The 23,837-nt window shown below is 45.7% G+C and overlaps 1 protein-coding gene across 5 annotated transcripts in view; it reads right to left on the bottom strand.

The window, feature by feature from the left end:
- PLEKHM2 (pleckstrin homology and RUN domain containing M2) overlaps positions 1 to 23,837 on the bottom strand; it is a 264,071-nt gene that overhangs the window by 143,916 nt on the left and 96,318 nt on the right. For 3 of the 5 annotated variants that reach the window (XM_069240038.1, XM_069240040.1, XM_069240041.1), the window contains exon 2: positions 9,209 to 9,307. The exons of the other annotated variants lie outside the window; for them this stretch is intronic. In XM_069240038.1, the coding sequence (XP_069096139.1) occupies positions 9,209 to 9,307 (99 nt within the window). The remainder of the gene's footprint in view (positions 1 to 9,208; positions 9,308 to 23,837) is intronic. 5 annotated transcript variants of the gene reach the window in all.

Here is a 23,837-nt window from a genome sequence, read left to right as displayed (position 1 = left end):
ATATGTCCTTTATGCCAACTGAATACCCTGTCACCTTCACACGTGATTATATTTTGCACAACGCTGATCAAATAAGGAAAAAAATGTGTTTCCAATTTTTAAAGAACTAAGGATTCGTCGAGTGAAGGAACTGGTTGATGATCCTACTGCAGAGATGTGACAATATAAGACACTACTGTAATGGGGAAACTGGCCTATCTTAAATAGTATGCTGCCATCTACAGCCCTTCATACCATGCAAGCTATGTATTGCTCAGAGAATCAGCAGCATGAGTTCAATCTAAGGAGTCTGCACTAGGCACTTTGTATTTTCTCATACGGTCTCGTTTTTATCAGAATTATTTTTTTAACTACTAGCTTGAGCTGAATGGATGATGTGTGTGCATTTAAGCCGTTTCCACTAGGCACGTTTGTTCTTCCTTTAAAAAAAATCTGTTTCCTCTGTAGGTGATATTTTTAAACTGTAAAGCTGAAGTGGAGAGGGTGATGCGTCTGACAAACAAGTGACAGAGTTGTAGCGTTAAAGAATATAAAGCGCGAGCATCTGATACTTTGCACTTTATTATAAAGCCTTGGTTTCTAGGAATGCACTATTTGTATTCTTCTAAGAGGGTAATCTTGAGTGCGTTGGAATTGATAAATGCTTGGATGATGAGGACTGTTAAAGAAGAATTAGCAGTTACAATATAATTATGTCTTATAGAGATTGCCTTGCACGGTTTTTTCAGAAATCTTCTCTATGTCGTTATTAAAATGAGCTCTGTAGGAACTCTAAGTTGTGAATATCTGTAACATGCACTTTACATGAAATTACTATGGCGTAATTACAGAAGTGGCGTTTCCATTTTTCTTATTGTCAATGTACACGTTTTCCTATGATAAGAGCCTGAGGAAAGCAAGAGACCCTCACCCTCCTGGTACTGATGTATTTGATTAACAGTGTAACAAATGATTACAATCGTAACGAAGTTATAAAGCGCTTCACATTTGCCCTCTGAACACATTGTTTACATTGTTACGTGTCCTGTCAACAGAGCACACGGAAGCAGACATGGCACAATGATCCTGTGCTATATAAATTGTCCAAGAGAAATAAAAAGCTTGATGTGCCATTCCTGTACCATAAATCGTTCAGCAAAAGAGCCAATTTACAGAAAGACTTTTTGCCTCTAAACTGCAAAAATGTATTAACTAACTCATTTTGTGAATGTAAAAGTAAAACAAGAATTGGCAAAGCCAACAGGTCTCGCCTATACAAGAGTTATTGGTTTGGTAATGTGTTTTTGCCATGTACTACACCAATCTGGCTGCTATTCAGCATGGCTAAAGGTTAGTGGAGTGTCAGAGTGGAGTGGGGGAGTAGTGTCAGAGTGGATTTTTGGAGTACAGAATTGTAGAGTGGAGTAGGGGGGAGTCGAGTGTCAGAGCTGAGCAGATCTGAGGAGAGTCAAGGGAACGCAATATAGGACCATATTATAGAGGATATCGCTAACACTTTTTTTTAGACTATGTTTATTCAGTGGTTTAGGTGCAGAGCAGGTCGAAGAGAGGAGTGGTGTAAAGTGGAATTGGGTTGAGTAGGCTGGAGTAGAATGAGGTAGTGGGCTGGACTGGTGCAGAATGGGGTGCACTGGTTTGGATTGGGGAAGAGTGGGGTAGATTGAGTGGATTGGAGTCAGGTAATCTGGATTGGGTTGGGTGGATTGGATTGAAGTGGGGCGGTTTGGAGTGGGATGAATTAGAGTGGGGTGGAGTGGATTAGAATGAACTGTAGTGCATGGATTGTAGTGATGTGGATTGAGTGGAGTGATGTGGGGTGGCCTGGAGTGGTGTGGACTGGATTGGAGTGGGGTGGACAGGGTAGAGTGGGATGGACTGGATTCAAATGGAGTGGGATCAACTGGAGTGGGTAGACTGAAGTGGAGTGGGGTGGACTGGATCTGAATGGGGTGGACTGGAATGAAATGGGGAGGGGTGGTTTGGAGTGAGGTGGATTGGAGTATGGTGGGGTGGACTGCAGTGGGGTGGTCTGAATTTCAGTCGGGTGAATTGGATTGAGTTGGGTGGACTGGAGTGGAATGAATTGGAGTTGGATGGAGTGGAGTGGGGTGAGTAGGGTGGATTGGACTAGGGTGGGTTGGATTGTGGAGGACTGGACTGCAGTGGATGGGGTGGGGTGGGATGGACTGGGTGGGCACAGTGGGGTGGACTGGATTTCGGTGTGGTTAATTGGATTGGAGTAGGTTGGAAGGGAGTGTAGTAAATTGGACTGGAGTGGGATGGGATGGACTGATTTGAGTGGGGTGGATTTCAGTGGTGTGGACTAGAGTGTATTTGACTGGAGTAGAGTGGGGTGGACTAGACTAGAATTAATTGGATTGGTGTTGGCTGCACTGGATTGATGTGGATTGGAATGGAGTGGGGTGGATTGGAGTGGACTTTTTGGAGTGGGATGGATTGGTGTGCAATAGACTGGAGTGGCTGGACTAAGGTAGTTTGGTATGGGGTGGATTGGATTGGGGTAGATTACGATGAATTGGATCAGACTGGGATGGATTGGAGTAGGGTGGAAGAATCAGAGTGGGTGTATGGGTTGCGGTGGATTGCACTAGAATGGGGTGGAATGGATTCGAGAGGGGTGGGTTGGATAGGACTGGAGTGGGGTGGGTGAGATTGGACTGTAGTAGGGTGGATGGAGGTGGGGTGGATTGGAGTGAGTGTTCTGGACTGTTGTAAAATGGATTGGAGTGGGGTAGTTTGGAACGGGCTGGGGTGGACTGGATTGGTTTAAGGTAGGGCAGAATGAGATGGGGTCGTTTGCAGTGGGGCAGTTAGGAGTGGGGCACATTGTATTGGATTGAACTGGGGCAAATTGTTTTTGTTAGAAATGGGGTCTCTAGTTAGCAGTCGGTTTGCTCCCTGTCCAAGTAGGATAAGGGGAACGCCCAGCTCAGATAACCCCTGCTCACCCCTTGGTAGCTTGGGACGAACAGTCAGGCTTATCTCAGAAGCAATGTGTAAAGCATTTGCACATAACACACCATAATACAGTGAAAACACTACAAAAGGACACCACATCAGTTTTAGAAAAATAGCCAATATTTATCGATATAAAACAATAGCCAAATACAATAAAAATCCAACACACAATATTTAGGATACGGGTTTTGCAAGAATTGCTCAAAAAGACAATTCCTTGATGTCAATAGCTCTGTCTGGGGCTATCATAGCATCGTGAACAACAAATCCAACAGTTCAGGCCAGCCGCGGCGTCACCGGGCAGCTATGATGTCGGGAAGACCCACAAACAGTACCTTGAAAATGCAAGGCATCATGATCTTCGCAATGAGGTCCGGAGCACTGCTTTGCGGAGGTCAGTGCGGGGAAAGTCAAGCCCTTGAAGTCACACACGTTGCAGATCTGGGCTGATGAAGCCAGCAGCAGTGGTGTGGATGGCGTCGGGCTGCTGTGTGAAGCAGGACAATGCGATGTGCGGTGCCCACAGGTCATGATGCAAGCAGCGGCTCGGTGACGGAATCCAGCAGCTTTGGTGAGACCAGGGCTGCAGTGTGAAGCGGGGCGGTGCAACGTGCGGTGTCACCAGGTCACGGTGCAGGCAGCGGCATCGTCGTTGCTGAAGCGCTGTCGTTGGTAGGGCCAAGTCGGCGGTGCAGCGGGGATGGGCTCTGTGTGGCGTCCACGGGTCACGGTGCAGACGAGGATGCCTGGTGATGACACTGGAGTCGATGGTGCTGGTGTCGTAGGGCCATGGCTGCGGGACGGGTGCTTTGTGTACCTCACGAGCAGTGTCCACAGGCCACGATGCAGGCAGCGGTGCCAGTGTCAGCAGAAGCGGCGGCATCGGGGATGTCTAGGCTGCGGTGTGAGGAGGGCGATGCCAAAGTGCTGGGATCACAGGTCACGGTGCAAGCAGCAGCTCAGTGGCAGCGCCTGTGAGACCAGGGTTGCGGTGTGAAGTGGGGATGTGCGGCTCTGTGCAGTGTTGGCAGGTCATGGTGCAGGCCAGCGGTGTCGTCAGTGGTGTTGCAGTGGTTTTCCTTCTTGAGCAACACAGAACATACAGTTCCCAGTGCTGCAGGCAAAGGAAACTGAAGTCTTTGGTATCCTCGAGACTTCCAACAGGAGGCAACCTCTACTCCAAGCCCTTGGAGAACTCTCTCAAGCAGGATACACAGCAAAGGTCACCCTTTGTCTCTTTAAAGGCAGTGGCAGCAACTACAGGCCAACCCAGCAAACCACACACAGCAAAGGGGCAGTACACCCTCCAGCTCTTCAGCTTTTCTCCTTGGCAGAGGTTCCTCTTGATACAGAAAGATTCTAAAAGTTTGGGGTTTATACCCTTTTCTGCCTTTGAAGTAGGCATACTTCAAAGGAAAGTCACTGTTATTTACAAGATCCTGCCTTGCCCAGGCCTAGCCCCAGACACACTCCAGAGGGTTGGGGACTGCATTGTGAGAGAGAAGGAACAGTCCTTTCCGGTGTAAGTGACCACACCTCCCTCCACTCTAGCCCAGATGGCCCATCAGGATATGCAGGCTACTCTCCAGCTCCCTTTGTGTCACTGTCTAGAGGAGAGGTGTAAACTGCCCAACTGTCAAACTGACCCAGAAGGGGAATCCACAAACCGAGGCACAGAATGGTTTACGCAAGAAAATGACCACTTTCTAAATGTGGCATTTTCAAACTAACAATCTAAAAAACAACTTCACTAAAAGATGCATAATCAGAGACCTCAAACTTCATATTTCTATCTGCACTTTAAGGATATTTGAAGGCAGCCCTTGTGTTAACCTATGAGAGAGAGATAGGCCTTGCACAGTGAACACCGAATTTGGCAGTATTTTACTGTTAGGACACGTAAAGCACAACAGTACATGTCCGACCTTCTAAACACACTGCACCCTGCCCATAGGGCTGCCTAGGTCCAACATTAGGGGTGCCTTGTATGTGGTAAAAGGGTAGGTTTAGGCCTGGCAAAGGAGGTACACTGGCCAGGTCCAATTCACAGTTTAAAACTGCACACACAGACACTGCACTGGCAGGTCTGAGACATGCTCATAGGGCTACTCATGTGGGTGGCACAGTCAGTGCTGCAGGCCCAATAGTAGCATTTGATTTACAGGCCCTGGGCATCCCTGGTGCACTTTACAAGGGACTTACCAGTAAATCAAGTATGCCACTCATGTATACACCAATCACCAATACAATTTACATTAGCACTTTAGCACTGATTAGCAGTACTAAAGTGCACAGAGACGATAAACCAACAAAAACAAATTAGAAAAAATAGGAGGAAGAAGGAGTAATATGTGGAGATAACGCTGCAAGAAGGGCCATTTCCAATAATTTTAGATTGCAGTTGGGCAGATGGGAGAGGGTTGATTGTTTTGGACTGGGATGGGGCAGATCTTTGGGACTGAAGTGGGCCGATTTTTTTATATGGAGTGGAGCAGGTGTTTCTGGATTGGAGCGGGGCAGATGTTGTGGAGCGGGGCAGATGTTGTGGAGTAGAGTGGATTGTTTTTGAGTGAGGTGGATTTTTTTTGGGGAGTAGGGAGGATTGTTTTGGAGTGGGGTGGATCATTTTGGATTGGAGTAGGGCAGATCATATTGGAATGGAGTGAGGCAGATTGTTTTGGAATGGAGTGAGAGATCGTTTTGGACTGGGGTGGGGCAGACTGGAGTGGTCAGATTGGTGCGAGGCAGATCGTTTTAGATTAGATTGTGACAGATTGTTTTGATTTTGAGCGAGCTAGATTGCGGTGGATTGAAATAGAGTGGATTGGGGCAGACTGAATGGGGTTGAGTTGGATTGGAGAGGAGTAGATTTTGGGGGGGATTGGTGTGGGCAGGCGTTTTTGGATTGGAGTGGGCAGATTTGTTTGGATTAAAGTGGGGCAGATTTGTTTGGATTGAAGGGGGGCAGATGTTTTGGACTGGAGTGGGGTGGATTGTTTTGGAGTGGGGTGGATCGTTTTGGATTGGAGCAGATTGTTTTGGAATCGGTGGGGCAGCTTGTTTTGGAATGGAGTGGGGCAGACTGGAGTGGTCAGACTGGTGTGAGGCAAATCGTTTAGATTAGAGTGGGGTAGATTGTTTTGAAATGGAGTGGGCTACAGTGTGGTAGATTAAACTGGAATGGATTGGGGCGGACTGGAGTGGAGTGGGGCGGATTGAAGTGGGGCAGATTGTTTTGGATCTGAGTAGGCCAGAATGAAGTGGGCTGGACTGGAGTTGGGCAAGTTGTTTTGAATTGGATTGGGGCAGACTGGGGAGGGATAGACCGTATTGGATTGAACTGGGGCACATTGGAGAGGGTAAAATTTTACGGACTGGAGTGGGGCAGATTTGTTTTGATTCAAGTGGCGCCAATTTGTTTGGACTGAAGTGGGGCAGATGTTTTGGACTGGAGTGGGGTGGATTGTTTTGGAGTGGGACAGATCATTTTGGATTGGAGTGGAGCAGATGGTTTTGAAATAGGGTGAGGCAGATTGTTTTGGAATGGAGTGGTCATATTGGTGTGAGGCAGATCGTTTTAGGTTAGAGTGGGGCAGATTGGTTTGAATTGAAGTGGGCTACATTGTACTGAATTGAACTGGAGTTAATTGGGGCAGACTGAATTGGGGTGGGGCAGATTAGAGTGTGGCAGATTGTTTTGGATTTGAGTGGGTCAGAATTGAGTGGAGCAGACTGGAGTCAGGCAGGTTATTTTGGATTGGAGTGGGCAGAGTGGAATGGGGCAGATTGTTTTGGATTGCAGTGGGGGAGATTGGAGCAGGTAGCTTTTTTTGGACTGGAGTGGAACTGAATTTTTGGATTGGAGTGGGGCAGATGTATTTGGATTGGCGTGAAACAGATTTGTTAGGGTTGGAGTGGGGCAGACTATTTGGATTGGAGTGGGGTGGATTGTCTGAGTGAGGTAGATTATTTTGGAGTGGGGTGGATCAGTTTTGAATGGGGTGGATTGTTTTGGACTGCAGTGGGACAGACTAGAGTGGTCACACGGTGTGAGGCAGATAGTATTAGATTAGAGCGGGGCAGATTGTTTTGAACTGGAGTGGACTAGATTGTGGTGGATTGAATCGGAATGGATTGGGGCGGATTGGGGCAGACTGAACTGGGGCAGATTTTTTTTTTTTAATGAAGTGGGGCAGATTTTTTGGATTGGAGTGAGACGGATCGTTTTCAATTGGAGTGGGGCAGATTGTTTTGGAATGGGGTGGGGCAGATTGTTTTGGACTGGAGTGGGGCAGACTGGAGTGGTCAGATTGGTCTGAGGCAGATCATTTCAGATTGTTCTGAACTGGAGTGGGCTAGGGTGGTGGATTGAATTGGAGTGGATTGGGGCAAAGTGGGGCAGACTGAATTGGGGTTAGGTGGATTGTAGTGGGGCAGACTGGAGTGGGGCATATAGTTTTGGATTTGAGGGAGTCAGAATGGAGTGCAGCGTACTGGAGCTGGGCAGACTGTTTTGGATTGGAGTGGGATGGATTGGAGTGGGACGCATTGTTTTGGATTGAAGTGAGGCAAACTGGAGTGGGGAAGACTTTTGCATAGGAGTGCGGCAGAGTGTTTTGGATAGTGGTGGGGCAGACTGGAATGGATAAGAGTGGGGCAGCCTGGAGTGGTGGAGATTGTTTTGGACTGCAGAGGGGCAGATTGTTTTGGATTGAAGTGAGGCACATTGGAGTGGGGCCAAGTAGAGTGGAGCCGACTGTATTGGATTGGAGCGCAGCAGACGAGTGGGCATATTGTTTGGTATTGGAGTGAGGCAGATTGTTTTGGCTTGGCGTGGGGCCGACTGTTCTGCATTGGAATGGGGCAGATTGGAGTGGGGTAAATTGTTTAGATTGGAGTGTGGCGGTTTGGAATGGAGTGATGCAGATTGTTTTAATTGGAGTGGGCCAGAATTTATTGGACTGGAGTGGGGAGGACTGTTTTGAATTGGGACAGATTGGAGTGGGGCAGATTGCTTTGGATTGGAGATGTGCAAATTGGCGTGGGACAGATGGTGCGGTTTGGATGGATTGGGGCAGATTAGAGTAGGTCACGCACCTGAAGAGACCACGCATGCACTGTCTAGCCGAGACCTAAAAATCACACACACACAACAGCATAACCATTCAAGTCGTCCTCGTCTGTGTAGCAAGCTGAGGAAAGTATTGCTATTGAAGATCATTTTGCTGTTTAAACCCACCTCATAAAGCATGTGCGCACACACACATATATATATACATATATATATATATATATATATATATACACATATATATATATATATATATATACACACACACACACACATACCTCCCCCCTTACAGACAAAAAGCACAACTGACAGCACTGTAGTAAGTTACAGCACTTTGTAGTACTATACTTGGGCTTAGTTTTAGAAATAAACTCACACCAAGGTGCGAAGTGCTTTGAAGCAAAGCAGGGACCCTTCTAACAGATGAATGGCATTCGCTAGAAGTGGACTGCGGACAACTCTATCCAGTTCAGGGTCTTCAGTGCTACCAGGTAAGGCACCCCCACATTCAATTACCTCCACCCATCAGCCTAAAAGGAACATTACATACAACTGGAAAGGGCTGCTCATTTTCTACATGTAGAATCTAGATGCCAATATCCATAATGGCATTCTGACGTTTTTCATATTACCTATATAGTAATACAACTTAAATATAAAAACTTTTCATGTGCCATAGCACTATTGTCGAAGTGTTAAACCATGAAACATTCAAACTCTATAGCAGATCCTCATTCTGCTCCTGTGTCAGAGTTAAGGGTAGAGGGACAGAAGAATGATAAAGGACAGAGAGAGGAAGGGAGAGTGTGAGAGAGTGAGTGTCTGCGTTTTCCTCCCCTCAATTGTTTGTCCGAGGCGCAAGCAGCCTTACTTTACTCACTGTGCTGTGTCTGCTCTGAGTGATTGAAGTTTATGCTGCGTATGCTATTCCATTCTGTATGTACACAGCCGTCGGCAGCTCCCTGCTAGAGGTGTTACACGCGGTGGGGTGTGGGGATGCACGTGTTTAACCAGCAGATAATCTTGGAAGGGGGTGGGGCAGTTGTCATACATGTATTTCCTCTGTTCTCTTAAAACAGAAGGGCTTCCAATACATTCAAACAGTGAAGGATTCTCTATCTTATTTGTATGCCCGCTGGAAACAAAAGAATGACTAACCTGTTGTCTCCCACTGACACAGAGGGAACAGGTCGACTGAAGCAAGTGTAAGTGGTGCCCACCGGCACAAATGGCCCACTGTCCGTGTGCCATGCACTTCTGCTGAAAGAGAGAAACCAATTCAGTGTGTGAGGGAAAGGCTCCACAGCTGTAGGGGGTTGTATGATGGAACCACGCATTCGGCAACCACGCATGCCTGAACAACGCGGTCGGAACTCCAACCGCGTTGTTTCCACACACGCCTTTACAACGATTTTTCGTTGTAAAGGCATGCCTAGTAAAGACACGTGTGGACACGGCATGCGTGGTTGTCGCATGCCAGCCCCACCCTAAAAACGGAAGTACCCCGACCTCCCTTAAAAATCCTTTAAAACTACCCAGATACCCCCACCCCCAAAAATAAACCAAACCAACCCCTCAAAACAAAATTACCCCAACCCCCCCACGCCCACCCTAAAACAGAAGTACCCCTACGCCCACCCTTAAAAACTACCCTGCTACCCCCCCACCCACCCTGATACCTAAAACTGACCCCCACCCCCAAAAATAAAACTACCTAACTCCTAAAAACAAAGTTACCCCAACTCCCACCTCAAAAAAACCGAACCCCCCCACCCCCGCAGCCCCTAAAGTTATGTGGGTAGGTGGTTCTGTCTGTGTGTTAGAGGGGTAGGGAGAATACACAGTTCTGAGCTGCCAAGGTGTTCATGGGAGACGGGACCAGTCATCACCTGTTCTGGTGGATCCTAGATGCTGCAGACTTCCTCCTGGATCCTCTGGGGAGCCAAAGGGTGGATAGTCTCAGCACTGTTGAGACACGAGCAAGCAGATTCCTGAAGGCTCTCAGTGCCACCAGGCTGAGAGGCATTCAAAAAATCTATCCCTCAGCCACTGACTGGGTCTTTGTGTTTTCCTGAAAGGAATTCCAGACACTTGGGTGGACAAAGCCCTTATGAGAGGCTGACCTCACCCATGCTTTTACATAGGATTTGTTCCAACCAAGCCTTTGAGCTGGCATACAGTGCAGGGTCATTCTAGGTAGATAATGCCAACGGTTGGAGAAGCTGCAAGTTTTTGAGATACAGGAGAGAAAATACGGTTAAAAAAGGTTATGTGTACGTGTCTGGTTGTCTCTCAGTTGGAGGCTTGCGAGAGTGAAGGATGTGCCTATACTGACTGTTCATCTTGCTTGGCTTTTCGGAGGGACTTGTTTGTGAATTGGTATGGTTTTGCCCTAGTGCAGAAGGACACTGTGTATGTCAGTGTCTCCCGAGTATAACACCCAGCCTTGTGTGTATGCATTGGTCCTTACTGATGGGGATTTTCTGGAACCAGTTCTGGTAAATGGTTGCATCCATATTCCATAGTGCGGAATTGCTACTTCGCTGCTGGGAAGGTAGTGTCAAAGCAACATACAGACTAAGGTACATCACCTGAGAGGACAGAGCGTAATGTTCAAGACACCTAATCTGAGAGGGCAGAGTATTATGATCAAAGTATGTCACCTGAGGTGATAGAGCGTTGTGATCAAGACACGTCAGAATCTGGGAACTGATGGATTTTGAGGGACATCACAGATGTCAAAACCTGGATGCCTCAATGTTTTGTGAGAAGCTTGGAACTGAGTGTCAAAGTGATTGATTGAAGAGTTTGTGTGAGAAGTAAACTCAAAACTAAGGTACTGGTGATCATGCTTCAAATTATATAAGATGCGCTTCCTACCCTGGGCCCTGGAATTTCCTGTCTTCCTCGATCTATCCATGGCATTTGGACACTGTTATCCGTGTCACACTGCTAAAAACCTTGCAACGACAAACTGGATTCAGCGGCACTGCTGAAACTGCCCATCAAATCGCTCCCAGCAGATATAAAACGAGGTAACCTTGGCAATTAAGCCTGGTATCAGGCAGCGCCAGCGGTGGGTTGTTAAAAACAAGTCTAGGCACGTTCACTTATTTATTTCCAAACTAAGCACTGCCTGCGTGAAGGGTCAGTATCTAAAAGCCACGTGAAAAGTCAGCGAGTGTCTAAAGTGCTTATTTTAGAAGTTATCGTTAGATTGAAGGGCCTCTGGATGGTCGGTATCTGACTGTGCGATTTGTGAATTATCATTGCCTGGGGCTGGAGTTTCCATTAGTAGTAGACATCTATCAATATCGTCGGCCCGTCCGAAGTGCACTGTTCTCGGCTTGTCGGCTGATACATTCAATGCCGTTTCAGTGACAGCAGGCAGCTAGCTACCCGTCATGTTGTGCGCCCTGACTGATGACTAAGACGGGACGCTTAGACGTGCATCATCCTTTCAAGGGCAGGGGGCACGCTAACAAATGAACGAACATACCCCCCGAACACAGCCGTGTAATAACAGGCTCAGCTCCTCTTTCTCGGTCTCCAGCTCAACCTTGACTTTTCTGTTATGTGTCCGCCCCAAGAGTCCTTCTTATGAAACATTAAATAAACGTTAACTCCCTCAACCACCCCTGCTGTAAAGCGATTGTCTCGCTTTCACTTCCCCATCGAGTAGTAAACGTTTCCGAACAGGGAGGGTCCTAGGAGACTTGGGGCCCTGGGTAGAAAGGGAACGTAGGGAGGAGGGGGAGGGAGGGTGGGTGGGTTGGTTTCTAATTTGCATACAACTCGACACAGCACATTAAGGAATGTTTGCAGCTCAATAGATGCCCCTGATCTTTGTAGCTGCTTTGTGCTGACTCCTGGGCTGCAGTCCCTCCCTCTCACCACCTACAAGCACTTGTTAACAGACCATAATGGTGTGAGAGTTGCTTATGTGTTAATGTGTGTGTGTGTGTGGTGGGGGGGGGGGGGGGGTGTTCACAGTGCCAATGTGTGGGGAGCTGGGCAGTGGGCCTAACAGTAGGACAACCCTGCAGAATGTGTCTCCTGCGGGGCCGTAGGAGGGGGGCGCCCCTCCCCTTCGCTACACCATAGCAGCAAGGCCCAGGGGAGGCGGCCCGCTCCCGTGGACTCAATTGCAGTGAGACATCTTGCACAGGTGTGCCGCCGTGGCCTGGCTGTGGAGTTAGTGCGTGGCCCCAAGATGCTGGGCTGAGTGCGGGGCCCTGAACAGCTGCCCACACTGCCCCTGCCTAGCGCCCACCCTGTTTCCGGATACAAAGCTCGTCCTGCGCGCGGTCTCTGTGGCCTCGCGGATGGGCTGAAGAAAGGGTGGAACTGAAGGGCAGTAGCATAGTTCCCTCTACGCAAAAATGGGACAGGCCAGATATAAAAGTGAGAGTAAAGTCTTTAGTTCTTCTTTTATGTCTGACCTGTCCCGGTTTTTGCACCTCAAAATCGGGTCACCCTATATCAACCAGGCAAACACTTTAACTGATTAATCTTCAATTCCACTGCTGTAAGGCAATGGATCATCCAACCTGGAATGTACACACAGTTAATGGCACTGATTGGAGTGCCCATGGCCAGAGTGGGGAACCTAAGGCAGCCATGGCAAAAATGCTCAAACCAGCCCTGCTCCCTTCGTCCCCTCATGCTATATCTCTGGTTCCATCCATTTTCTCTCTCTCCTCTCAGATTGCTTGCTCGGATACCTTCGATTTCAAAACCGGCCGCCAAAGGTTTCCGCCTTCTGGGGAAATGCCCTGTGGAATAGAAGGCCTGTCCACCCTTGGTAGTGTTTGAAACACACCAGTTTTCCTGAAAGGGAAACTGGGGGATAAGTAGTGTACACAAGGCACATTAGAAACAACAATAGATGATGCAGGTTTGGAACGAGATCTCCAGAAAGCAATGGCAGGCTGAATAGGTGGTTAACAGCTAGTCCCAAGTGAAGTACACAATAAATAATTACAAGGCCTATGCAGAGTTGTTAGAAATTGAGTTTCTGGTTGGCTACAGTATGCATCTCAGCCAGGGAGAACCCATCATTCTAGTCAGGGTAAGTTACACACCAAAGGTAACTTGTGCTTACCTCCTTGGTAGCTTGGAACAGAGCAGTCAGGCTTATTCCCAGGAGTCATGTGTAAAGTGTTTATGCAATACACTCATACCAGTGACACAATAAATACACCAAAAATGAGACCCCACACAGGATTATTTAAAATATGCTTCTATATTAGACTTGGCTAACACTAGATTAATATTGACACAAGTCAACAATTACTTTGCCACATAAACCAAGGTCACACATCACAACGAGTGTAAAAAGTGAAAAGGCCTCCGAGGTTGCAACCTGCATGAAACAACATTACCGTGCATTCTATGCAGTCACCTTTAGTAGCATTCGTTATCTTAAACAAGCCTCGGCAAAAACAACATACATCCATTTATTAGTGCTAGGAATGCCGCAGATAATGAACAAAACACGTAAAACACCTAATATCATCCTTACATGTAAGGTGCTGTGCTCTTGCACTCCTACTGGGCACTATTATGGTAGTTTCAGAGCCTCAGTAAAATTAGGGTAGTTAGACATATGGAATCATGTAGGCCTGCTAACCTACTACATGGAATATGCTAAATTTCATCAACTCCTATATGAAGCCACACAGGCTCTTCCGTTGAGGACTCAGCCAGCAACTGTACCCCCTCAGCAGGCTTCATAAGGTGAAGGTGGCGGTGCCCACTCAGCAACTCTCCACTTGTGAGGTGTCCCCATGCAGTTGCCACAGAGCACGCAGGGCAACTGCTGAAATTAAGAGACTGCAGGGATGGCAGTCGAAAGTGGACAGCCAAGGGACCTCCCTTGGCCTCTCTCCGGCTACCACACTGTTGGTTATGTGCTGGTGAGGTGGCTCCATGGGGGTGGCATTACCTGGGGGGCCCACGGCCCTGGGGATACGAACACTGCTCCGGTCCTCCCGCAACGTGGCACTCAGCTGCAGGGCAGGGGGCCAGACTCACCAAGGCCACAAGGGAGCTTCCTGATCTTTTCAGCTGCTTGCGAGTGCCAAGGAGGGCACCTCCTTCAGCTCCAGGTAGCAGGGGAATCCCACTCCTCCACAGTGGTGACGTCAGCCTCCCAGGTTATCCTCAGGGGCGCCCTAGTACAGAGTAATCCATGGGGAGGAATCTCACAGCAGTGCTCCCTTGTTGACGGGCCTCGGGAGCGGGCCCCACAATGGCAGTTCTAGGTGGCTCCTTATCACGCAAAGACCAGCCAGGCATTGGTGGAGGACCAAGAAGCAATCGCAGTGCGCTGGAGAATACAAAAGTGCTCTGCCAGAAATGAGGGATGGAGTCCTCCCCAAGCACCACAGAAAGCAGTTAAATTGGTCTGCTTCAGAACCCAACGACAATCCTACTACCACAGGGCCTTTGAGGGAGCAGGGGTCAGTCAGTAAGCCACCGGAGAGCACTTGCAGTCGGCGACAAAAGCAGGCAGGCCAGCACAACAAGGCAATAATGGTGGTTCCTCCTCACAGTGTCACATGGTCTGGTGACCCACAGAGTTTGAGAACAGCTGGCAGCAGGACAACAAGCAGAAAAGCAGTCCAGACAGGCTTTTAGGCCGCCCAGCAGACAGCAGGGCACCAACAGAAGAGCAGTCCAGATGAGTCCTTGGTGCAGTTCAGTGGTCCTTCTGACAGAGGTTCAGTCCCAGCTCCAAAAGTGCTCTAAAAAGCATGGGGTCAGAGCCCCTGTACTGAAGCTCAAAATATCTTTGTTCATGGGGTGACTTCAAAGGAACGCCTTTAAGTGAAACATAACCCCCTTTAAACTGACAGTCTGCCTCCAGATATCAATAGGGTGTAATCAGCCCATTGTGTGAGAGCAGGACACACCCTTTTAACATGTAAGGTGTGAACAACACTCCCACCCCACAGCCCAGGAAGATATAGATGAATGGAGATGTGTCTGTCACTCCCACCACTTCCTGTGTGGTGGTTGTTTGGAAAGTATGCACAAAGGTAGCTTTCGCTCTACCCTAGACGTGGACTGTAGTCAGGCTGCAAAAAAGAGGAGTTATAAGCAGAGAAATGCCCACTTTCCAAAAGGGGCCTTTCTAAAAACAAAATCCATCAGAAAGCAGGATTTCTCACCATCACAAACATACCAAATATGCCCATGCTACTTCTCACACATCAGAAATTGTGGAGTGTAAAATGGGTTCTGCCCGGTTTACGCTGTGTACAGTGTATGGATATAATATGGATAAACCCGCGGATTTGGATACACTGAGCTGTTTGCTCTCCCAATGGCCCTTACCGTTGGTGGTGTGTGGGAACTTTAACATTCACCTGAAGGTCAATGCGGGGAGTAAGCCAGGAACATTTCAAGCTCTAGAGTGAATGGTGGCTGATCAGGGGCTCGTGGACATCTGGGCTAAACAAAAGGCTCCGGACCCAGGATTTACTTTTTATTCTGTACCACAAAACAAGCTGATTCAGTTGGACTATTTTTTTGTGTCCATATCAGGGGTTGTGGGAATCAACTTAGAAAAAAAATCCAGAATATTGTCAGATCATAACCCCTTAGTTCTTGAAATCCCATTAGTGGGACTCTGAAAGCCCTAGGGGGTGTTTACCTTCAATAGAAAACTACTTATGGATGAGTCTTATATTGAACATTTGCGCTTTCGGCTGAGGGAGTTCTTCACGAATAGAAGCACAGTCTCCTTGGAGGTCATGTGGGACATCCTGAAGGCAGGGCTAAGGGGAGAGACCTTGAGTCTGGGTTTGTATATTCAAAAGAGAAAACAAAGATTTACAGAACCTTAATGGGAACTGGCTCGAGCCGAGGAAGAGTTAACCAGGGAGGTGTCAGAAGGGATCATTACTTGTGAAACTCAGTCACAGACAGCTAAATGTACAGCCCAAATCAACCAAGGCTTTGAAGTGGAAATTTCACAGAAGTACCAAGTATACAAGGCACAGTGTTATAAATATGGGAAATCCACTGGCAGGTTATTCTCGATGTATATTAGGCAGAAGGTGGCGAGGGGTTTGATATAAGCAATTAAGGACTCCAGGGGCAATGTCCTAGAATATATGCCAGTGATTTTTAGGACCTTTCGAGAGTACTACCAAGTTCTTTTCTCAGGAGTAACAGACCTCTTAGCTGCTAGGGCAGGGGAGTATCTCCAGAGGGCAGATAGGGAAAGGGTGAGTGAGGAAGATCGGGGTTGGTTGGACTCGCCCACTACATCTGAAGAGATCCTGTCAGCCACAGGTTCATTGGCGGAGGGGGGAAAACTGCCGGCCCGATACTGTCACAGGAATTCTATAAAACCTTCCTCTTGGAATTGCAACAAGATATGTTCCAACTGTTCTGAGGTGCACAGCAGGGTGAGGCCCCGGCCTCCTGGGGGTGTTAGGAGGCTGATTACATTATTCGATATTGCTGCCGCCCATGAAACACCTTTGGGTTTGATCTTACTGGATGCTGAGAAAGCATTTGAACGCGTGACATTGCAGTTTCCAAGGGCAGTGTTGGAACATAAAGGTCTCAATGAAGAATTTTTAGGAGCCATTAGGACGCTATATAAGAACCCAGTGCCCAGGCTACACATTGCAGGCTTGGAGCCAGAGGAGATATGTATTGCAAGAGGAACAAGGCAGAGGTGTCCTTGTTCACCCCTGCTTTTTCCCCCTCTATATTAACCCCTTTATCACCAAACTAGAACAGAACTTGGGTATTAAACCTGTAACTCAACATTCTATAAAGTATTTGAATATGCTGATGTGGTGGTGGTCTCCACTGATCCTGGGGTGGCCAAATATGAAATTGAGAGCCTCGCTAAACTGTTTGGGGCATGTTCAAGGTATAAATTAAATGCTGCTAAGACACAGGTTATTTGCACAGACTGTGCGGGCTTTGGAGATCAGTAGGTCATTCCTGAAGCAGTTTACATGGGGATAAGAATTACAGCCACTGTTGATTGCTTGGTACAGATCAATACGGCCCCCATACTGGATAAAGTGATGTGGGAACTTGAAAGAATAGACCTCTGCATCTCTCTCTTGCAGGCAGGAGCAATGTGATTAAGATGTTTGTAGTGCCAAAGGTACTCTACCTATTCTGCCCATCCCTTCAGAGATTGGGAAGGTGTGGCTCAGGAAACTGGAATCGTTATGCCTTATCTTTATGTGGGGCTATAAAATACACATGGAGAGCTGGCAAATATCTGACCCTGACAGGGGGAAAGGAGGATGGGCAGTCCTGAATTTTACTTTCTACTACTGGGCCTGCATGCTGCAACACATGGCCATATTGGTAACAGGGGACACCAGTAGGCTAAACATGGCAGAGGCCCCAACTTTATACGAAATGTTGTTGGCGGAGGAATCGAGGGCAAGCTTTCTGAAGATCTTGGAAGCCAGTCATTATGAAACAACCCGCTTTAAGGTTTTGAAGGCTGCTCATATATTATGGAGTCAGTTGAAATGGAAGTTAGCTCTTGGGAAGGTTAATTATTACACATCTACCTTTGCATCAGATGTGTTGCCCTGCATATCTTTCAAGGTTCTTTAATGAAGAAGTGGAGTCAGAAAGGGCTTTCATTTATAGATTTATATTAGAATGCACAAGTTTGCTCTTTTTTAGACCCGCCGGAGCTGCATGACTTCCTGAAAGAGGATTGTTTAAAAATATTTGCAAATCCGCCATTTTCTTTTTAAGAATAGTAAAGTGCACAGGGTATGGTAAAGAGTCCGCTCATTGAGTCGATCAAGCTCAAGCAGAAGATTGGATGTATTTATGAATTGTTGGGGCAGATGTAGGAAGACAATTTAGAAGCACAGAATATTAAATCGGGTGCTAGACTTGGTAAGGATAATGTGGTGATTCAGAATTAGCTTGCTCTCTGTGATAGGGTTTTACTCACTGCTAGTCTGCGGAGCCAGCATTTTAAGACTAACTTTGATCTATACTACACTCTGGCAAGGTTGGTCAAATGGGGAGGGGACACAGAGGGAAGATGTAGGCTCTGTGGTGCAGACATGGCTGGTATTGTCCAAATGTTTTGTGCTGCCCTAAGCTTGACCTCCTTATGAAGCCTATTGCAGAGTTCCTGAGCAGTGTGCTCGGGCAACAATTACGGTTAGATGTCCAAATGCTGCTTTTACGGGTGGTGGATAATACACAGAGCCTTATTGCAAGGAACACAAATGTCCAGTTGATATTCATTACAATGGCCGTGGTACATCTGTGCATCGCCACTGACTGGCTAAAAGCTGAACCCAAAATATTCTCCTTGTGGCGGTCTAGGATTTGGTAACATATAATATGGAGGCATGTCTGTATAGGCTCAAGGGGCACAGAAGCCACTGTCAGGGCCTACTGATCTGGGAGCCAGTTACTAGATGGTTAGCAGAGATTTAAGCCACTTTATTGGTGCTGTTTGCATTCTATTTAATGTTTTTCTGAGGGGGTGAGCTTTTAGTCTGTGCACAAGGTAATTGGAATTTTTGTTAATCTAGCGAATGAACTGTCTGATTAGGTTGTTAATTGAACGTTCTTCTCTCTTCTACTCTAGCCTATTAACTGTGACCTCACTTAATTGTATTTATGAACTAGCAAAAAAAAAAACATTAAAAACGAAAAAAAAAGAAGAAAGAAAATCCTGACAGCAAATAAAGAAATATAGCAAGGCAGGATCAGCATAATAGTAGCCAGCAAAGGCAATCACAGGGAAATCGGAAGGCGAAAACTACAACAAAAGTTGGTCGCTGCAACAGCAAAGAAAACAATACCTTGTCTCTATGCTCAGTAATATACAGGGTTCCACTATTTTGCTCATTAGCAGACACAGCAGATACCTAGAGCTCATAAAAAGCAAAGCAAGTGAATAGAGAAAGAACTGACCCATCCAGTGGAGGTAGCTGAAGCAAAATTCAAAGAAACGAAAGAAGCTGACCCAAAGCATACATCAAGTAAAAGGTTGTGAATGAAGCACACCTGCTTACACTTAAGACAAAAAAAAAAAATTGAAACATGTAAGTGAGAATTAATCAAACTCTTTGTGGCCGTAAAAAGTCAATTCAAACGTCAGGAGGCTAAAACTACAATATATTACTTTAAAAAAGGATCTAAGCAAGAGCAAATGAAGCAGTACTCATATTGAAGGTAAAGGATAAAAGAAAAATAAACAAGATTCTAGATACAGAGTAGGTAATGGAAACTTTCAAAATTGATAGCCTGTTAGGAGCTTCACTTTTGATAGCAATGCACAACTATGTTGACAGAATTTAACAGCAAATAGGATGAGGAAAATAAATATAATGTTAAGAAATAATGTTTAACTTTTGGGAGAAAAATCAATGGAAATTGTAATTGTATTAGTATTTATATAGCCCTTACTACCCCTGATGAGGCGTTGAAGCGCTTTTCGGCGAGTAGCACGCTAATCCGGACCCCAACAAGAATTAGTGATGGATTAGTATTGGGAAATATGAGTACAGTTTTAGTAATATTATGAGTTAATTTGAGCTGTGGATATGAGAGTTTGTTAGTTAGATTGACAGGAGTAATGGAGGGGTGGAGGAGGAAAGAAATCCAGAAGTGTTAATTGGGAGTATATCCCTCATTCACTCATCCCAGGGGTTTGGGATGAGTAAAGGTGGGTGGAGGAGGGAAGATTTTGTGGAAGGGTTAGGGAGATCGTAGTAGCAGGGTGAGAGAAATGAGGGCGAATCTAGTAGGGTTGTTTGGGAGGTAATGGTAGTAGAGTGAGGTTTTTGTGAGTTAGATGTGGAAGCGGAGGGAAGAGCTTAGGCAGAGTAATTTAGGAGATGAAAGTAGTAGAATGGCTTTGGGATGAGTCAGTGGGGATGGAGGATAGATTGATAGAGACATGACATATAATGGTGGGTAGATAAGTGTGATAAGATGAGAGCAGGGATTCATAGATATCTAGTATAACTGCCCACCCAGGAGCCATGCAATGACCCATGAACATGCCAAGCACAGAAACAACATACATACATATATACACATATGAATACACACACATATATGTACATACAATACATAATTAGGGCCATGGGTAAATATACTTAGTCAAACAGGTTTAAAGAGTGTGTGTGTATTTTATTGTTATGACATAGTAGTGATACATATTTTCTAAAGAACTATACATAATTAGAAATGTACACATAATCAGAAAAAATATTTATCAACATAGGCATATGCTGTCCATAGTTGTAGGAATATGGTGGTTATGAAGGAAAGAGCCAACTCTTGAGTAGTTTTCTGAAGACAAGAAAGTTATCTGTGGCTCTTATAGTTGGGGGTAATGAATTCCATAGTTTGGCTGCTTCAAAATGAGAAAGATGTCCCACCTATAGTCTTTTACTTGTATGGTGGTGTTCTAAGGCGGGGTGCCAATCTTGAGCGGAGGTTTCTTTGTTGGATGTATTTGGTTATTTTGTTTCTGATAAAAAGCTGTCCTGTTCCATGTATAGCTTTGTGGGTGATACAAAGCAGCTTGAAAGTGCATCTTCTGGCAACGGGTAACCCAACGGGTGACCAGTGTAGTGCTCTCAAGGCAGGGGAGATGTGGGTTGGGTTGGTTTATTCTTAGAGGATATTAGAGGATATTTTAGGAAAGGGGTTGGAGCTGATGGTTTTCTTCTGTTTTAAATATGAGTCCAATGTGTCTGCCTTGGTTGTGTAGTGAGTTGCCAATTTGTTTGTGAAATCTTTAGTGGGACGACTTCCTTCCATGCATGTAGGTTCTCGAAATTCATTGAGAATTTTATAAAATTCCTTGGTTGTAGATTTAGCATTTGAATTCTGTCTGAGTAGTACCTTTTTTTTTTTTTTAGCTTTTTTGATTGATGATTTGTATATTCTGTTAAGTTTGTGTAGCTGCAGTTTGTCTTTACTGTTGTTTGTTTTGAGCTGGGTCCGCTGCAACTTTCTGATTTGTTGCTTTATCTTTTTAAGTTCTGTGTTTCTCCAAGGTGTTGGTTTTCTTTTGTTGTGTTTAGTTTTTCTGAGTGGTATTAGGGTATCAAAAGCTTCCTGTAGCCACTCAAAGTTTTGGCACATAATTAATTGTATCTAGATCTGTGTTGGCTGTTAGTTGTGTTTCTAAGTCATCCGAATTGAGTTTTCTCCATGGCCGATAGGTGCATGTATGTAAGTAGTTGTGGGGTGTGTTGATTTGTGGAGTTTTATGTTGGAAAGTTATCAAATGGTGGTCTGACCAAGTGATTGGTGTGATGCTATGAACGGTAACTAGTTCAGGCTTAGCAAAAATGACATCTAGGATGTGTCCTGCGATGTGTGTGTGATTGTGTACAATCTGATGTAGGTTCAATGAGACTAGGCCTGTGGTGATAGCTTTTGGATAGGGCATATTGGGTTTGTCAAACCAAATGTTTAGATCCCCAGAATACATAGGTTGGAGTATAGTGTAATAAGGTTTGAGCATGTACCTAGAAAAGCATCTGGGAATGTGGAGTTGTTAGGTGGAGGTCTGTAAAGGAGGAGAAAGTTGGAGGAGAAAGTTACAGGAGGAAGTTGGGATAGGGTGGCATCTGGTGGGGAGGGCTTCACAACCTTGCATGGAAATGTTGTCTGTTTTTCAGAGGTTTATTGCCTGTTTGAAAATAATAGCTAGTCCACCGCCTCTCTTGCCTATACGGTTTTGTGTGATGGTTTGGTAGCCCGGAGGAAGGGAGGAAGGGCTTCGTGCAACACTGGGGCCTTGTCATCTCCCAACCAGGATTCGGTTATGAATAGTAAGTCAGGTTGTGTGTCTGTGAGCAGGTCGTAGATGTGGTGCTTGTTTTTTTTTTTTTTTTTTTTTTTTAGAGTGATCGAGCATTTATGAGCTGGCAGCTTAGAAAAGGTGTTAGTGGTAGTGTTGTTTTGTTTAGGAGAAGGGTTACTAGTATGATAAGCTTGAAGCAGGAGGGTTGTTAGTTGTGATAACTGTGTGGGGCTCACCATAGTCTTGCTTTTCAATATAGTGTTCCTCTTCCAGCAGGTTAAGGAGACATTTTGTTGGGTCTGTGTGTGTGGGTGGTGGACTTGGTGGCTGAGAGAGACATGAAGAGTGTTCTGTTATTTGTAGGGTAGACTTATTATGTAATAGACAAGGGGATGTGAGGTTGTTAAGAGTGGCAGGTTTATTTTGTTTGCGTCTGTTTAGTGTGGATGGAGTATGGGTTAGGGGTGGTGGAGGAGCATGTGGATCTTGATGTAAGGCTCTAAATTGTGCAATGGAGGAGAGGCGAGTGAATGAAAGTTGCTAGGTTGGGGTGCTTGTGGTAGGTGTTTGTGAAGAGTGAGAAAGTGGGGTAAAGATAGGACGGGGCTTGTATTCTTTGTGTAGTCCTGAGGATGGAAGTGGGTGTGACGATAAGTATATTGAGAGTTTGTGTTGTTTTGATGTGCTGGTGTATGTGGTCTGTATTGTTTTTGTGGAACAGTGAGGGGATATTGATATAGTTGTTTTTGGTGAGAGATTTGTATGTGATTTAGTGCTGGTGAGTGGAATTAGTGTTAGATGGGGTGTTGATGTATTTTGGAGATAAATGTACGAGGTGTGTAAGAGGCGATGGATGTGTGTCAGGGGAGTTAGTGTTAGTTGTGATGACTGGAAAAGGTAATATGTGTGGTGGAGTGAAGTGTGGGGATTGTATGGTTGAGTGCAATTGGTGAAGAGTGGGGAAGGGTGTTTGTAGATGGTGTGTTGGAAGGCTGGGTTTGGGCATTGTTATGATGAAAGGTGGTCTGTGTGGAGCAAATAGAGGATAAGAAAATGACAAGCTAAGCTTGTGAATTATGTGATTTAAAAAACAAGTTAATTTCCACATCAACTTCCTTGAATATGGGGGAATGGCAGGAAGAATATTTAAACAACTGAGGAAGGAAGGTGTCCTCAAAATAACTAGACAAGACTGTGTTCTTCTGCTGCGGATACCCTACCAGCCATAAATCACGAAACCAACAATGAAAAAAGATCAAAGTGAATTCGTACTTAAACACACTGGAGGTAATCAGTGGGCCTAATTACAACCTTGGCAGATGGGATACTCTGTCACAAATATGCCGGATATCTTGACCGCCGTTTTAGAAGTTCCATAGAATATAATGGAACTTGTAATACGACGGACAGGATATCTATCACATTTAAGATGGCGTATCCCATATGCCAAGATCGTAATCCGGCCCTTTGTTACTCTGGAACCGGGTGTGCACTTTATATAGTTTTGTTGCAAAGGTTCAATGTGGTGATACTGGACATAAATTATTAGGAACTAGAATCCTCTGCAATTTATTAAATATTTTCACAGAATAAAAAATGCAGAGATCTTAAGAAAGTAAATATCTTCTTTTAGAGCCAAGCAGACACCATTTTCATAGTCAACAACAAATAATGGCTATATTGGCACAAAGTGCAGAAATTGGCGAGGGTAGAACCGAAGAGGTCTTCATCAGGACTAGGGAGCACCTTTAAAATGTAATTACTTTACAACATAGAAATGGAATTAGTTTGGTGGGAATTACAGCTGGGGGGCTAAATAAAAAGCTTTGCATGGTAGGTGTCTCAGTAGGGTAATGTATGCACTTCGAAGGTCTGTGTTTGACTTCATAGTCACAGGTTTGAATCCTGGCGTGTCCAGTCAGCCTTTCATTCTTCTGAGGTCGATACAATTAGTATTGCTGGTTGGCTAAGAATAAACATCTGTCATCTCAGCGC

Source organism: Pleurodeles waltl, chromosome 6 (genome assembly GCF_031143425.1).
Source record: "Pleurodeles waltl isolate 20211129_DDA chromosome 6, aPleWal1.hap1.20221129, whole genome shotgun sequence".
In the NCBI taxonomy this organism is placed as follows: domain Eukaryota; kingdom Metazoa; phylum Chordata; class Amphibia; order Caudata; family Salamandridae; genus Pleurodeles; species Pleurodeles waltl.
The sequence above is the reverse complement of the archived record's forward strand: the minus strand, read 5'-3'. Positions and strand labels throughout refer to the sequence as shown.